The sequence below is a fragment of the Podarcis bocagei genome (genome assembly GCF_964188305.1).
Source record: "Podarcis bocagei genome assembly, chromosome: 2".
Lineage (NCBI taxonomy): Eukaryota > Metazoa > Chordata > Lepidosauria > Squamata > Lacertidae > Podarcis > Podarcis bocagei.
This window is the reverse complement of record NC_138126.1, coordinates 12,470,606-12,488,310: the sequence shown is the minus strand read 5'-3', so window position 1 is coordinate 12,488,310 and position 17,705 is coordinate 12,470,606. Positions and strand designations below refer to the sequence as shown.

The following is a 17,705-nucleotide window of genomic DNA, read 5'->3' as shown; positions in this document are numbered from 1 at the left end:
CCGTGGTTTTTACTTTTTGATAGATGGCAACCCTAAGCACCACTTTAAACAGTCAGAGCTTCCACCAATGAGCTATGGGAACCTGAGCTCGTTGAGGGGACTGAGACTTGTTAGGAGACTCCCAATTCCCCTCACAGGAATTCCCAGAGTACTTTAACAATCAATTCCAGCACATATAAAAACACTGAAAGCTCCCTGCCACTGGGCTGCCTTCAGATGTCTTCTAAAAGTTGAAAAGTTATTTATTTCCTTGACATCTGATGAGAGGGCGTTCCATGGGGCAGGTGCCATCACCAACAAAGCCCTTTGCCTGGTTCCCTGTAACATCACTTCTTGCTGTGAGGGAACTGCCAGAAGGCCCTTGGCAATGGGGAAAAGGCTAAAGATGAGCCATCATATTGGACGGTGCTGTTGCGTGTATTTTTGTGGAAGGACACAGTCATCCTGTGAAGCTAGGTGAGCGTTCTATCTTGAAATATCTATTATTGCTGCTTGGTTCTGTCTGTCACAGTCATCTTTTGCAAGGAAGGAAATTTCATATGCAGTAGGAAATGCTTTTTTATTTACAATTTGAAAACTGACAAAAAAGAAAAAACAGGCATGAGCAAAGCAGTACAGAAATATTGCTTCAATAAACAAAGGAAATCCAACCCAAAATGTATTTTGCACAAGAAACCACAGCAAAGCACCGCCTGGACTGTTCATGCCTTGAAAGGGAATGCAGATAAGCCTCTTTCCAAATTTCCTCCCGAAAGCCAGGAAAGACTACAAATCCCATAAAGCTTTGGGTCAGGAAAGGGTAGAGGGAGAAGCACTACAAGTCCCAGCATTCCTTGCACACAATGCCTTTTCTCAATCCCCATTTTCAAAGGAGGGGAGGGGATCCTGCTGCGGTGAGGTCACTGGCGGGGGGGGGGGAGGCGATGTCTTCCTGGAGGGGAAGCAGCTTTGTTGGGAAATCGGGGCCCTGCAGCCCCACACCCCGGGACTGTAAGGACCCTCCTTGCTTGCAGGGGCTTCCTTTGGGTGCATTGGAGAAGTAGGCTTTGGATCTTGCCTGCTTGAATCCTGCACAGCCTGTGAGTGCTGGGAAGCGGTGGGGAGGGGGCAGATCTGGGGTAGGCTGAGGGTTGAGAGAGAGGGAGCTCGTCCTGCTGTAAGTGCCTGGAATAAATGGGGGAGAGGGGTGCGCTCCCCCCTTGCAGGAGCCTGCCTTAAATTACATGCAGTGGAATAATAATAATAATAATAATAATAATAATAATAATAATAAGGAGCCTCCACCTTGCTTGGGGGAGCAGGAGGGCCTTGGAAGCTGCTCTGCAGGCAGAAGGTGCAAGGTTCAATCTCTGGCCTGTCTGGGTAAAGCTGGAGAGACACTTGCCTGAAACCCCCTGAAATGCTTCTGCCAGCCTGAGCAGGCAACACTGAAGCTCAATGGACCCATGGTCTGACTGGATATAAAGGTAAAGTTAAAGGACCCCTGACCATTAGGTCCAGTCGTGGCCGGCTCTGGGGTTGCGGCGCTCATCTTGCTTTATTGGCAGAGGGAGCCTGTGTACAGCTTTCGGGTCATGTGGCCAGCATGACTAAGCCGCTTCTGGCGAATCAGGGCAGCGCACGGAAATGCCATTTACCTTCCCGCCAGAGCGGTACCTATTTATCTACTTGCACTTTGACGTGCTTTTGAACTGCTAGGTTGGCAGGAGCAGGGACCGAGCAACGGGAGCTCACCCATCGCGGGGATTCGAAACTTGACTGGATATACATCAACGTAAAAGAAAACAGGGACCCTGTCATGGAATCACAGAATTGTAGAATCAGAAGGGATCCTGAGGGTCATCTAGCCCAACCCCCTGCAATGCAGGAATTGCAGCATTAATTAATTAATTTGATACCTGCCGCTTGTTTAGTGATCTCTCAAGAATGGAAGGCTGCATCTTGCTACTCTTTCAGCATGTGGTTTTAAAAAGCTGTGCCCATTGCCGTTTCTGAAAAACTGACCCTATAAGATATGTGCTGTCAAAGGCAATTGCAGCACATATTGTTTTTGCTTGTTATTATGGAGCGCCTTTTTATGTTTTTATATTCTAAACCATCCTGCGATCCTTGGATGAAGGGCAGTATAGAAATTTAATAAATCATAATAATAGTAATGGGGACCCTCATATTTCACTTCAGGTTGGGGGGCTGTTTGTGATTTATAGGACCAACCAATCTCATGGTTGGCACATGAGTGTGATTTTATCTGTTGACGTTTTATGAATTCCTCATATATTTTGCAATAAATTTGAACTTTGTACCCCGCCATGAAATATATTTTATGCTATACAGTGGTACCTCGGGTTACATACGCTTCAGGTTACATACTGCTTCAGGTTACAGACTCCGCTAACCCAGAAATAGTGCTTCAGGTTAAGAACTTTGCTTCAGGATGAGAACAGAAATCATGGCGTGGCGACAGTGGGAGGCCCCATTAGCTAAAGTGGTGCTTCAGGTTAAGAACAGTTTCAGGTTAAGAACAGACCTCTGGAACGAATTAAGTACTTAACCCGAGGTACCACTGTACATTATTTCTTCAGCTTTTTAAACTTGTTATTCCTCTTCCCTTTATGTTTATTCTTCATTATGCATTTTAGTTTGTTGTTTCGTTTGTTGCCTTTGTAATAAAAGAAAACCACATTAGCTCACAGACTCTAGCCCAAATCTGCTTTTTTCTTTCTTTTTTAATTTGATTTTTCTTACCTGGAGAGAAATAGCTTTATTCACTGAGATCTGGTAAATAATATAATGGGGAGTCTTTATATTTTGCTTCATATATAAAGCATAATTATCTGCTTGAGTGGGGGGGGGGGGAGGCAATTGGCAACCCCTCAGCCAAGTCGCAGTGAATAGCACCTAAAGCTCCGCAAGTTATTTTGGCATATGAGGCCCCTTGCAAGACACCCTTTTGCTTGTGCATTTGTGGTGATTTTCCTCCTGGTGCTCTGGGCAAGGCCACACACAACCCCACCCCCAAAACTGTATACACTTGCAGTTGTTTGGAGGTGGTTGCGCTGCTCCATTTTGCAGTTGATGCATATTCCGTAGCTTCCTGCTGAAATGCTGTCACTTTTCATACCACAAATGTTCCCGCTCCCCGTTTTTGTGGAGTTGCTGCCCCCCCTCCAGGCAGCGGTCATGGGGCAGCATCGGGGAACCGTTGCCGAGCAAACAAAAGCAGAACAAATCCACCGTTAATGTGCTGTTATTGCGTAAGGAACATGTTGCACAATCCACTAGCGTTGAAAACCACCCATTCACTCCAGACGGCCTGAACCAACTTTTGTTTTGTTTTGTTACTGGAGACGGTTGGACAGTTAAGGAACTTTGTTTTGTGGGACCGACTTCTTTTTCTGAAGCTGTACACTTCTGTTTGGTTGGAATGGCTTTATTCTAGCGATTGGTTTGCTTTTTAAAATAATTGTAGCCGTCTTCTTAGGCAGGAAGAACCAGATGCACAAATATAGGACGGGGGATGACGATGCCTGGCTTGGCAGTAGTACATGTGAAAAGGATCTAGGGGTCTTGGTGGACCACAAGCTTAGCATGAGTCAACAGTGTGATGCAGCAGTGAAGAAAGCTAATGCTGTTCTGGACTGCATCAACAGAAGTCTAGTGTCCAGATCAAGGGAAGTCATAAAAGGTAAAGGTAAAGGGACCCCTGACCGTTAAGTTCAGTTGCGGACGACTCTGGGGTTGTGCACTCATCTCGCTCTATAGGCCGAGGGAGCCGGTGTTTGTCCGCAGACAGCTTCCGGGTCATGTGGTCAGCATGACTAAGCCGCTTCTGGCGAACCATAGCAGCGCACGGAAACGCAGTTTACCCTCCCGCCAGAGCGGTACCTATTTATCTGCTTTCACTGGTGTGGTTTCGAACTGCTAGGTTGGCAGGAGCAGGGACCAAGCAACTGGAGCTCACCCCATCATGGGGATTCAAACCGCCGACCTACTGATTGGCAAGCCCATGAGGCTCAGTGGTTTAGACCACAGCGCCACCTGCGTCAAGGGAAGTCATAGTCCCACTCTATTCTGCCTTAGTCAGACCACACCTGGAATACCGTGTCCAGTTCAGGGCAGCAACATTTACGAAGGACGTTGACAACCTGGAACATGTGCAGAGGAGGGCAATCAAGATGATCAGGGGGTCTGGAAACCAAGCCTTATGAGGAATGGTTGAAGGAGTTGGGTATGCCTGGAGAAGACAAGACTGTGGGGTGATGCGATAGCCGTCTGAAGGGCTGTCGCAAGGAACATGGAGCAAGATTGTTTCCTGCTGCTCTAGAGGGTGGAGCCAGTGGGTTCAAAAAAACAAGAAAGGAGATTACGGTTAAACATTAGGAAGAGCTTTTCTGGCGGTAAGAGCAGTTGAATGGACTTCCTCGGAAGGTGGTGGACTGGCTTTCATTGGAGGTTTTAAAGCAGAGCTTGGGTGGCTATCCATCCGTCAGGGAAGCTTTCGCTGAGATTCCTGCATTGCAGAGGGTTGGATTGGATCGGATCATCCCTTCCAACTCCACGGTTATGTTTGTTTGAATAACTCTGTATTACATTGTTGTAACCCACCGTGTAAGAAATCTTTATCAGTCCATATATATGATGTTGGGAGAAAGCATCGCTCCGAAATTCATTGCTTTTCTTCAGCCCACAGGGTACAGAACCACAGACCAGACTCAAACTGGATTATCCTCTCCTTCCACCGGAAAGAAAATGAACGAACCAGATCCAGTTCGGGTAAGAGATGTCTATAATAATATGGCTCTGTGCATGCAATATTTTGTTCTGGAATCAATGGAATTTCCAGCACTGGTATCCAGAGGCATTCCTGCCTCTTCTTGGTTCTTCCATCTTGCTGAGAAGTTCAGAGTGGAAGCGTCCCAGGAGAGGCGATACTCTGTGGCAGCTCCTAAATTGTGGGACTCCCTCCCCACAGAGGTGTGTCCGACACCTCGGCATTCAGATTTTGGTGGATGCTGAAGACATACCGTATTTTTCGCCCTATAGGATGCACTTTTCCCCCTCCAAAAATGAAGGGGAAATCTGGGTGCGTCCTATGGGGCGAATGCAGGCTTTCACTGAAGCTTGGAGAGCGAGAGGGGTCGGTGCGCACCGACCCCTCTCGCCCTCCAGGCTTCAGGAAGACATCCGCAGCCTAGGCAGCCCTGCGGGAGGTCCCGCAGGGATGTCTAGGCTGTGGATAGCAGCCTGCTTCCCGGAGCGTCGGGCACCCTGAAAGCAGAGCGCCCGGCACTTCGGGAACACCTCTGCAGCCTAGGCAGCCCTCCGGGAGTTCCCCGCAGGGCTCCCCATGCTGCGGATAGCAGCCTGCCGCCCGGCGCGAGGGGCACCCTGAGGCAGAGCGCCCCTTGCACCGGGCAGACATCGGCCAGCCCCACAAGCTCGGGGGACAGCAGGGAGGCGCAGCGCTGCCATCCCACTGTTCCTCGACCTGGTTCGGTTTCCCCGACCTGCTTTTGGGGGGGAAATAATGGAAAATATTTTTTCCTTTATTTCCTCCCCCCAAAACAAGTGTGTCCTATAGGACGGAGCGTCCTATGGGACGAAAAATACGGTACCTCTTTACCCTGGCCTTAAATACCTGAGGTGTTTTTGGAGCCCACTCTATTTCCATGACCGCAATCTGTTTTAGCGGTTTCAGATTCTGAATCTTAAATTGTCATAACCCGCCCTGGGACCTGCTGGTGAATGGCAGGTGGTAACAAATAATAATAATAATAATAATAGCTGCATTTTTATGCACAATTTCTTCTGATAAACGCATTTTTGTACTTACCGTTTGCTTGGAGAACTACAATGCAAAATTCAGGGAAATGTGAACTTCAAAGGATGGGTGTGAAGTGCAAATCAGGTACTTTAAGCCACACTTCACACTCCCCCACCCCCAATTGCAACTGTGAAAAGTTAAAGTGCGGCTTAAATTTGCGACCCTACAAAAAATGGCTTTTACAATATCGCTGCTGAAACAGACATACGGTAAAACGGAACAAAAAAAGTTTTATTGCCGGTTTGCGAGCTGGAGACTGTTGTGCATTTGATTCCAATGTCACTCATCGCTTTTCCTGTGTTTTACAGTGAAGTATAGATTTTTTAGGTGCTGTGGGTTAAGCCACAGAGCCTAGGACTTGCCGATCAGAAGGTCGGCGGTTCGAATCCCCGCGACGGGATGAGCTCCCGTTGCTCAGTCCCTGCTCCTGCCAACCTAGCAGTTCGAAAGCATGCCAAAAAGTGCAAGTAGATAAATAGGTATCGCTCTGGCGGGAAGGTAAACAGCGTTTCCGTGCACTGCTCTGGTTTGCCAGAAGCGGCTTAGTCATGCTGGCCGCATGACCCGGAAGTTGTACGCCAGCTCCCTTGGCCAATAAAGCGAGATGAGCGCCACAACCCCAGAGTCGGCCACGACTGGACCTAATGGTCAGGGATCCCTTTACCTTTTTTATAGTTCTACGAACAGGTGTTTAACACACTTGCGGGTCCTCTCTAGTACCTGTAGGATTTTCTTCTGCATTTGCCACTTACAGGGATTCTGGGGCTTGGCTGCCTGGCTGAGTTCTCTTTGTCCTTGCAGGAGCCGGTGACCTTCGAAGATGTGGCCGTATATTTCACGGAGGGCCAGGCTGCTTTGCTGGATCCAGCCCAAAGGTCCTTGTACAAGGAGGTCATGCTGGAGAATTACGGGAACGTCGCCTCGCTGGGTAAGCAGCCTCCTTTCCCATTTTGGCCAGAAGACTTGGTTGATGTCATATCGAGCAGAAGTTTGCTTTGCCTTATGTCTGCTACGTCCGGGGCTTTTAGTGTGGCGGCCTCTGTCCCTTGGAATGCAGACCCCACCCTTTTCAATTCTTATTTGTAAGTTTCGAAGGTTTACAAATGTAATACTTTCCAATTGATTTCCACTTGCCGTTTGACTTCCCCTCCACCCCTCCGGAGTTTCCCTATCTTTTCTAATATCGCTGCATATTATAGCTATTCTGTGTCCTATGCTTTCCATTCATTTTACTGCAGTTCTTCATTCAGATCCTACCTGTGTTTTTACATGTTTACAATGATGCTTTAAATATTCTGCAGAAGGTTTCCAATCCTCCTGCCTCTTCTGGATCTAGTTAAACTGGCCAGTTAGAATGCGTTCCCAAATGAACAGCTGGAAGTCATTTGCAGCACTGGAATCCAGGTGTCTGCTTAAAACTCACCTGTTCACCCACATTTTCCCTGTGGAGGGATCCAGCTATGTTTGATGCATCAAGCGGATGTATTATTCTGCGATGCATTTTATAATTTTATTATGAATGCAGTTGTTGACTTTGCGCTGCTCATCCCATGATATGTGTTTAACGTTGGGGCAAGAGAAATTTTTGCAAGTAAAATAAATACATATATTGATCAGTGTCTTCCCCCTTATTTAAGAGAGGGAGTTTGGTATAATTGTTTTTTAATAGTTGAAAACAATGACAGCCGTGTCCCACTTCCACTTTCAGAGCCAGTAAATGCCTCTGAATAACAATAATAATAATAATAATGATAATGTATTATTTATATCCCACCCATCTGGCTGGGTTTCCCCAGCCACTCTGGGCGGCTTTCAACAGAATATTAAAATACAGTAATCTGTTAAACTTTAAAAGCTTCCCTAAACAGGGCTGTCTTCAGATGTCTTCTAAAAGTCTGGTAGTTGTTGTTCTCTTTCACATCTGGTGGGAGGGCGTTCCACAGGGAGGGCGCCACTACTGAGAAGGCCCTCTGCCTGGTTCCCTGTAATTTCACTATTTGCATTAAGGGAACCGCCAGAAGGCCCTTGGAGCTGGACCTCAGTGTCCGGGCTGAACGATGGGGATGGAGACGCTCCTTCAGGTATACTGGACTGAGGCCATTTAGGGCTTTAAAGGTCAGCACCAACACTTTGAATTGTGCTCTGAAACGTACTGGGAGCCAGTGTAGGTCTTTCAAGACCGGTGTTATGTGGTCTCGGCGGCCGCTCCCAGTCATCAGTCTAGCGGCCGCAACTAGTCTAATGTGCGAAAGTAAAATTTCCATCAATTGCTCCGCCCGCTTTTGCCTCTGGCCACGCCCACCAGAGGCATGTGGCCCTGGGAATGTCAGTCCCCACGCCTGACCTGCGTGAACACAGCAAATGAATGAAATTAAAAAAACAGAGATAGGTATGGGAGTTCAGGCAAATCCCTCTTGATTTTTCCCCTTCTTCTGATTTCCCAAGGAGGATCTGAAGACCCCAAGCCGGCCCTGATTTGCCAGCTGGAGCGAGGGAAAGAGCCGTGGGTGGCTAATCTTCGGCGCCTGGGCGAAGAAGGGCTCAAGGCAACCTCAGGTGAGACAGCCAGAGTGGCAGGAGTGAGACCGTGCCTGCATGAACACCTCTGCTCTGAGATCTGCAATACAGCGGTACCTTGGGTTACATACGCTTCAGGTTACAGACTCCGCTAACCCAGAAATAGTGCTTCAGGTTAAGAACTTTGCTTCAGGATGAGAACAGAAATTGTGCTCCAGAGGCACGGCGGCAGCAGGAGGCCCCATTAGCTAAAGTGGTGCTTCAGGTTAAGAACAGTTTCAGGTTAAGTACGGACCTCCAGAACGAATTAAGTACTTAACCTGAGGTACCACTGTAATGGCAATAATCTCCCCCCACTCCAGCCATTTTGAAAAAAGAGTGGCAGGGAAACAAAATACCAAATCAGGATGCAGTGCTTAAATAAATAAATAATCCATTCCCAACACTGCCCTTTTTATTTGTCATCTGAAAAAAGGCCTCTCGCATTAGTACACCCATCATTCCTAGCTAGCAGGGCTAGTGGTCAGGGATGATGGGAATTGGAGTCCAAAAACAGCTGGAGACCTGATCTGGAAACCCTGATCTAGATTAAGTCCATAACCAAAAGTTACTTACTAGCACCCCTGCTGAGAAGGAAGCCTCAGGGAATTCAGTGTGCCAAGGATTTCAGCTGATTACTAATAATCCTTAGGTGAACGCATTTCCTTCCAGACTCGAAGAGTAAATTTTGCTGGTGTCTTTTCTCCCAACAGGAGACTTGAAGAAGAAAAACGTGTGTCCGGAGTGTGGAAGATGCTTCTCTGATATGTCCGTCCTTCTTGAACATCGGAGATGCCACTCGACATGGAGACCGTATAAATGCGTGGATTGCGGGAAATGTTTCCCTGGGTTTTCAGAGCTTTTGACGCACCACAGAGTCCACGTGGCTGAGAAAGCTTCTCAGTCCTCCGAGTCCGAGGAAGGTTTGGACATCAAAACAGTCATCGTCGGCCATCAGGGAATCCACACGGGAGAGAAACCTCACAAATGCTTGGAGTGCGGGAAGTCCTTTGATTTCAAGTCCACCCTGGCGACGCACATGCGCATCCACACGGGGGAAAAGCCTTACAAGTGCTTGGAGTGCGGGAAGTCGTTCGCCCGGAAAGGGAACCTTTCCGGTCACCGGAGACTCCACATGACCGAGAAGCCTCACAAATGCATGGAGTGCGGGATGTCCTTTGTGCAGCAGTCGAAGCTGGTCGGTCACCAGAGAGTCCACGAGGAGCTTTTCAAATGCTTCGAGTGCGGGAAGTGTTTCCCTCACAAGGGCCTTCTCATCGAACACCGGCGTGTCCACACGGGAGAAAAGCCTTTCAAGTGCTTGGCCTGCGGGAAGTACTTTTCCCGGAAGTCGAACCTTGACGATCACCAGAGAATCCACACGGGGGAGAAGCCGTACAAGTGCTCAGTGTGCGGGATGTGCTTCGCGGGCCGCTCGTCCCTCACCTACCACTACCGAGGCCACACCGGAGAGAAGCCCTTCAAGTGCCTGGAGTGCGGGAAGGATTTCGCCGACCGCTCCTCGCTCCAGTACCACGAGAGAGGCCACACGGGAGAGAAGCCGTACAACTGCTTTGAGTGCGGGAGGAGCTTTGCCAGCCGTTCGTCTCTGGTTTGCCACCGGAGGACCCACACCGGCGAGAAGCCTTACCAGTGTGTGGAGTGCCTGATAAGCTTTGCCGACAAGTCGGGCCTTATATGCCACGAGAGGGTCCACACAGGGGAGAAGCCGTACACCTGCCTGGAGTGCGGGAAATCGTACTCCTTCCGCTCGTCCCTCGTTTGCCACGAAAGGTCCCACACGGGAGAGAAACCTTACCAGTGTCTGGAGTGCGGGAAGTCTTATTCCGACAGGTCGTCCTTTGTTTACCACCAGGGGACGCACACAGGAGAGGAACGCTTCAAGTGTCTGGAGTGCGGGGTGTGTTTTGCGCCAAAGCGGCCACTTTCCAGGATCCATGGCATCCCGGTGGTACAGCACCCGATTCATCATGAGAGCTGCTCTTTCTATCTCAAGGCAAGTGAGGAGCCTGCCAAGTGATTGAGCCAGTGTGGTGTAGTGGTTAAGAGCGGTAGTCTCGTAATCTGGGGAACCGGGTTCGCGTCCCCGCTCCTCCAAATGCAGCTGCTGGGTGACCTTGGGCTAGTCACACTTCTTTGAAGTCTCTCAGCCCCACTCACCTCACAGAGTGTTTGTTGTGGGGGAGGAAGGGAAAGGAGAATGTTAGCCGCTTTGGGACTCCTTAAAGGGAGTGAAAAGCAGGATATCAAATCCAAACTCTTCTTCTTCTCTTCTTAAGACAGGGCATTGGGGTCAGGCTTCAGGCAATCCGACCCATCCCACGGTGGGCAGCCAAGAGGCAGATGACAAGAAAAGCTCTTACCAAGTCTCTTATTCACTATTCACAGAGAGAGGTTTTGAAAAGGGCCTCTCCTTTCCAGGAATGGTGTTTTTCCGAGTAAAGTCCCACCCCTTCCATCTCTCCTATCACACGTCAAGGAATTCTAATAAATTTAATAATAATAAATTTTTATTTATACCCCACCCTTCCCGGTTCAGAAAACCAGGTTCAGGGCAGCTAACAACAAATTTAAAACACTTAATTGATGCAACAAAAAACAGCATAAAATACAGTCTACAACGTGAATAACAATAAATTCTGAATTCAAAAATCAGTTTAGGGGGGAAATCCATCCAATAAACATTAGATGATCACCAGGGCTAGCTGGCTAAATTAGTCCTATTTGGGCCTGCGAGGAGACCAGGGGAGAATTAGCTGTGGGATCCCAGAGCGGGTAATCTTCATAAAAAGGGGAGGGAAGGAAGGGGAATAAAAGATCAGGCTGAATTCAAATTAAAGGCCAGGCGGAATAGCTCTGCCTTACAGGCCCTGTGGAAGGAGGTTAAATCCTGCAGGGCCCTAGTCTCATGGGACAGAGCATTCCACCAGGTCGGAGCCATCACTGAGAAGGCCCTGGCCCTGGTGGAGGATAATCTGACTTCCTTAGGGCCCAGGACCTCTAAACTGTGATTATTCATGGACCTTAAGGTCCTCTGCGGGGCATACCAGGAGAGGCGGTCCCATAAATACGAGGGCCCTAAGCCTGATCCTGATCCTCCTCCCCCAGTCCTTCTTCCTCGGTAAACCTGTCATGGCGAGACGCCATTTTTAAACTGCGTCATAAAAATTTCTTCCTTTCTCACCGTTCTACAGTCTTCTTTCCTTATACTCCGTCCCACATAGTTCTTAAAATCCTGCCTATGATTCATAGAAACGCGACGATCTTGTTTCTATCTGGGGTGAAGGGTTATTAATGTCACATCATGCAAAGAAAAAAAGAGTTTTTTCCTCCACCCCCCCCCCTTCGTTCCAAACATACAGTCTCCTTATGGTGATTCATCAGAAGATTTACTTATCCGTCCGTCACTCCTGGTCGCAGAGATCCATAAATCAGCAGTCTTATCTTCGAGCTTTACTTGATGTATGTGCTTTCAGCTTCGTTTCCAATTATAATTCCAGCTGAAGCAACCAGCACATGCTAATTGGAATCAGCGTCAGGAAGGTCTGACTTCACCGAGGGCCTTTTGCCAAGTGTTTGGCACCCCCATCACTCGTTTCAGGGGGTGCATTGTGAACACCGCTGGCAGGGCAGTTCTCCTCCACATCCTGGAGGAGTTCAGGAAGGCTACATACTTCCCATAGTAGCCCCTTAGTACCTCGTATGGGTCAGAGAGATGTTATTGTCGGCCATCTTCCAACGCGCCACCTGGTGGCCCCTGAGGCAATGAATATTTCATCCAGCAGAGCTTTATTTCTACTGAAGGCAAATGAGCATCATGGTCACAAATCCAATATTTTCAGCATTGGCACTGTCCATAAGAAATCCCAGTTGCAACAGACTTAACTTTAACTTATAATAAGACTAAACTTAACACTAAGCACTTTGTACAGAACACCACACCAGAAAGAAAGAGAGAAACCCAGGCTGTTTCTGGCCTTACTATTATAGTCGGCATGACCTTGACAGAAGAGAGAACAGGACCAGTTTAAGCCAGCTGTACTCAGCTTCTCTGAAGGAATAACCCAAACATCATGGAGTTCTGCTTGGTACTTTCACACACAGAAACTTCCGGAAGCTTCCAGAACCCTCTTGAATTAATTAGAATAGGAAAGATCTCTACACATCAGATCAATACTTTCTGCACTAAGACACTGAGACTTTCTGCCTCTGAGCTTTCTGTTCTCCTACTCTCAATGCCCGCTGGGTCCTGGGAGAGTGGAGGTCTGGCATGCTTTCCAAAGACACTGAGTCTGTCAGCTGTCTCTTCCTCCTGCTCCTCTCCCAATATTCCCCAGCTTCTCCCCTCTGCAGCCTCTGAACTCTGACCTTCTGCAAACCACTGTTCTGAATCTATACTGTCTCCCTCTTCTCTGGGAAGTGCAGGAGGAGAAGGGGGTAGTCTCCCCCATTCCCCCTCAGTCCAGTCCCTGATATCTGAAGGCACATTCCCTAGCCCTTGCAGGTGACATTGAGGCTGGGTGTCAGCAGCCAGTGTGGCCAAGACCACTTAGAAACCCCACTCACATATCCCTCTCCGGCCCCACAGAAGAGCCCGCCTGCTGGATGAGGCCAGAGGCCTACCTTGTCCTGCTTTCGAAATGGTTAACCAGATGCCAGGGCTGGATTAAACCCTGCGTAGTTGAAATCTCGGGCCCTTCTCATGCGTGGGCTCTGGTGGTATAACACTGAACTAAGCAAGCTTGCTTGCAGTTTTCTTTCAAGATCACATCAATATTATTTTGATTCGTTGTCACAGGGCCCCTAAAAGGGCCCATAGACATACTCTGCCAATTTGGAAATCCGGCACTGCAAGATGCCCCAGTGGGGAGCTTGGAAGCAGGGCTCGAGGGCCACAGCGCTCTCTTCCCTTGCGGCCTGCAGCCTGTGGCCTCCGACAGTGAGGGTGAAACACAGCCAGCGTGGCTGGTAGCCATTGATGGACATATACTCCGTGAATTCGTCTTAATCCAGGTGTGGGGAGCCTTTTTCCAAGCACAATTCAAAGTGTTGGTTGTTGTTGTTGTTGTTTAGTCGTTTAGTCCTGTCCGACTCTTCGTGACCCCATGGACCAGAACACACCAGGCACTCCTGTCTTCCACTGCCTCCCGCAGTTTGGTCAAACTCATGCTGGTAGCTTCGAGAACACTGTCCCACCATCTCGTCCTCTGTCGTCCCCTTCTCCTTGTGCCCTCCATCTTTCCCAACATCAGGGTCTTTTCCAGGGAGTTTTCTCTCCTCATGAGGTGGCCAAAGTATTGGAGCCTCAGCTTCAGGAACTGTCCTTCCAGTGAGCACTCAGGGCTGATTTCCTTCAGAATGGAGAGGTTTGATCTTCTTGCAGTCCATGGGACTCTCAAGAGTCTCCTCCAGCACCATAATTCAAAAGCATCAATTCTTTGGCGATCAGCCTTCTTTATGGTCCAGCTCTCACTTCCATACATCACTACTGGGAAAACCATAATAATAAATTATTATTATTATTATTATTACCCCTCCAGACACTGCTGATCTGCAACTCCCATCAGCCCCAGCGAGCATGCTGAATGGTGGAGTTTGATGGGAGTTGTAGTTCAGCAACCTCTGAAAAGCCAAAGGTTTCCCTGGTCCAGTCCTCTTGTCAAAGCCGGTCAGAGTCGGTGGCCATCATTGCCTCTTGTGGGAACAAATTGTTCCCTTTTGTACGTCCCAAATATTCCAACACTCAGCTTCGTTGGATGTCCCCGAGTTCTCGTATTATGAGAGAAAGAGAAAAAACTTACCCCCATCTGCTTTCTCCACACCTTTGTAGGTAAAATTTAATCTGGTTTCTATTCTTCAACAGGTTGGTCTGTTAACCTTGTTCATATGAGGCATGAGCTTCAGTGACTTTTGTGTTAGGTTGTCTAGAACGATGTTTCCCAACCTTGGGTCTCCAGCTGTTTTTGGACTACAACTCCCATCATCCCTAACTAGCAGATCAGTGGTCAAGGATGATGGGAACTGTAGTCCAAAAACAGCTGGAGACCCAAGGTTGGGAAATCCTGGTCTAGAATGTTCAAATTCCAAAAATGAGGGGCACTTAAAAGTTTTAACATGACTTGGGAATTTGATAGATATATTGGTTAAATTAATACAATTTAGTTTTGCCTGGTAAGTAGAATGTGTGTAAAATTCCATAGAAATAATAAAAAATGGTTGCCAAATACTAGCAGTTTAATAATAATAATAATAATAATAATAATAATAATAATAATAATAATAATAATAATAATATAGAATTACCTGACATTTTCAGAAGGTAAATTTAAAATCCTTTGCTTTTCTGAAAGCAGCTTGTGAGCTTCTTCATCAAAGGTATGCTTGCCAAGCAAAATGTAGCCCAGTCACAAAAATAATAGCAGATTTGTATGCCTCACACCCAAAAACATATTTTAAAGACCATTCTCTGAAGAAATTAGCAAAAATTATATTTCACCCCCTAAAATGACATACTCGTGCATGATTTTCTTTTATCTGTTGATGGTATTAATATACCGTATTTTTTGCACCATAACACTCACTTTTTTCCTCCTAAAAAGTAAGGGGAAATGTCTGTGCGTGTTATGGAGGGAATGCCTACGGGTGGCGTGCCTACGGATTTTCCTCCTCTAAAAACTACGTGCGTGTTATGGTCGGGTGCGTGTTATAGAGCGAAAAATACGGTAATTCTTATACGGCATTCTTTTTCCCCCAGTTGAAAATGGAATCAGAAATAAAAGAAGAAAAATGAAGACAGGAACCCAGAAGCAGCCACCTGATCTTCGTGTGAAGGAAGTTGCAGTATCTCTGTTTACACAATATCTCGGTTGAGTGTCTTGCATCACTAGCACTTCGATGTGGCGAGTAAGGATCGGACAAAGGAGGCCTCCGTACCTGTAATATTAGGCTTTGTTCTTGGAAAAGGTTTTCCGTGGAGTTTGGGGCTGTATACATGCTATGTATACCTTTGAAACAAGTTTGAAGCACATTATTTCCCTCAGAGAATTCTGGGCACTGTAGTTTTCTGCTCACAGAGAAGCAATCCCCAGCAGCACTGAAGAAAACTACAGTGCCCAGAATTCTTTGAGGCAGGGAGAATGTGCTTTGAAGTTTGCATACACACCATACATGGAAAACAGATTTGAAAAACAGTCTTCCCCCAAAGAACCCGGGGAACTGTAGGCTGTTACAGGTGCTGGGAATTGTAGGTCTGTGAGGGGTAAACTACACTTCCCACAATTCTTTGTAGAGGCGTCATTTTCTTTGAATGTGTAGTGTGTGTATAACCTTTGAAACAGCCCCTTAGTCCAGAGGGTGAGCCTATGGCTCTTCAGATATCATTGGACTCCATCTCCCATCAGCTCCTGGGTTTGTAGTTTTCCTTCTCCCTCCCAATCCTTTTTTCCTTTCGTGTCGTGTTTTTAGTTTTTAAGAAAAATTGCAGCACAGCTGGCAGCTAGAGATTATGGGAGTTGTAGTTGAGCAGCATCTGGCCACAGGTTCCACACCTCCTCTGTAGTCCCTACACCCTGCCTATAGCAACTAAGTCTTAAATGCATTAAATAAATGCAACTTCCATTGTTCTTTCCTCCCTCTCCCATCTGTGGTTTCACGCGTATGGAATTTTAGATTGTAAGCTCCTTGGGGCAGGGACAGGCCCTCTTGTGGTTTGCGAAGCACCATTTGGGCAGCCCGCACAAGGCTGGGCTATGCGTCAAGGGCTGCTGGGAGGTGGAAATGAAATGAGAACATCATGGCAACCTGGCCAACTAGCTTCACCCTCCTAGAAAGAACACTTAGAAGTACTTTACAAATGAAGAACTGGTACCTGGGCTGCTTGTTTTCCTTCTCCCTCCCCAATCCTTTTTCCTTTCATGTCGTGTTTTTTTTAATAGAAAAATTGCAGATCAAAGAGCAAGGACGATCGTGCTAAACCTGCTCAGGGAGCCCCTTTTTTAGCTAAAGAGCAGGGTAAAAAAATACTTTTAAAGAGCACTAAATGAAGCAATAACAATTGGGAGACTGAGAAGGGACTGCTCCTATTCCGTGCTTCAAGAAGGGACTTTTAGCCACGTCTAAGGACTGCCAGGAGGGGAAAGTTAACTTGCCAACGTTGAACATGAGCACTTCATACCTACTTGGGGCAGCTGGAGACTTCTGAAACGTAGGAAAGAAATGTCCAGTTCTCTTTTTCCCCCCTCCAAAAGGATGTTGTACAGCTGGGAAAAGTACAAAAATGGGGAACCAAAATGACCAAGGGGCTGAAGCAGCTGCCTTGCAAAGAGAGGTTGCAGCGTTAAGGGCTTTTTTGGTTTAGGGAAAAGGTGGGGAAGGAAAGGGAGGGAGGGGACAAGGTGGAGATGTATAAAATTATGTATGGTATATAGAGTAAGCAGAGAGGCAGGAGTTTTTCTCCCTCTCTCATCACACCGGGGACATCGAATAAAGCTGAACGTTAGAAGGTTCAGGAGGCACTTCTTCAGACAGCACATAGTTAAAAACTGTGGAACTCACTGCCACAAGGTGGCCACCAACTGGGGCGGCTTTAAAAAGGGGGTGGAGCAAATCCACTATCCGTGACTGCTACCCTCCGTTGGAGGCAGTATCTAAGATAATCCATTAGGGAATCTTGCAGGCCACATTTCCCTCCATTTCCAAACCCTCAGCGGACACCCTCAACATTCCACGGGGCCTGGAAGCTCGCAGGTTCTTGTTTTTATTATTAATATCCTTTTTCTTTTAGCTTACAAATCAATGTGCTTCTGCACACTTAGGAAGCTTGCACGGTGTACTGGGGGTGGGGGCCGGGAACCCCCACTGCCTTTATTTCTTAAACCTAAGTGGTATGCACATGTTATTAAATCAATAAAAATCAGTAGATTTTGGGGGCAGCTCCGTTTCTCTGCTAAGCAGAAAGGCAAGTAGGACCACCAGGAGTTCAGTACCGCAGGCGGCGATGCCTCCAAAGAGACAGTGTTATTTTAATGGTTACAAAAATATGGCAATTTGTTCCGTATAGTCTGAGAGGAAACCAGTGGCGTAGCGTGGGTTGTCAGCACCCGGGGCAAGGCAAGTAATTTGCGCCCCCTAACCCGTGGATTTGCGCCCCCTAATCCATGGATTTGCGCCCCCTAACCCTAACCCCCAGATGTTGCGCCCGGTGCGGCCGGCCCCCCCTGCACCCCCCACGCTACGCCACTGGAGGAAACATACAGTAAGATCTCATTAGATTATTTGATACACCTGGAAAGATCATAGAGAATCA

General features: G+C 47.6%; 1 protein-coding gene across 4 annotated transcripts; it reads left to right on the top strand.

The window, feature by feature from the left end:
* The first annotated feature begins 875 nt into the window (after nt 1-875).
* On the top strand, nt 876-17,466 carry LOC308580732 (uncharacterized protein). 4 transcript variants are annotated; one of them, XM_081182840.1, is made up of 6 exons: nt 876-893; nt 4,684-4,773; nt 6,626-6,752; nt 8,270-8,380; nt 9,094-10,397; nt 15,156-17,466. In XM_081182840.1, the coding sequence occupies exons 2-6, from the start codon at nt 4,750-4,752 to the stop codon at nt 15,189-15,191; spliced, it is 1,602 nt and encodes a 533-aa protein (XP_081038966.1). In that variant the 5' UTR covers nt 876-893; nt 4,684-4,749; the 3' UTR covers nt 15,192-17,466. The 4 variants fall into 4 exon arrangements, with proteins under 4 accessions (XP_081038966.1, XP_081038967.1, XP_081038964.1 ...); XM_081182841.1 differs by having other exon boundaries at nt 882-1,079; nt 4,691-4,773; XM_081182838.1 differs by having other exon boundaries at nt 883-1,079.
* Nucleotides 17,467-17,705: the final 239 nt, after the last annotated feature.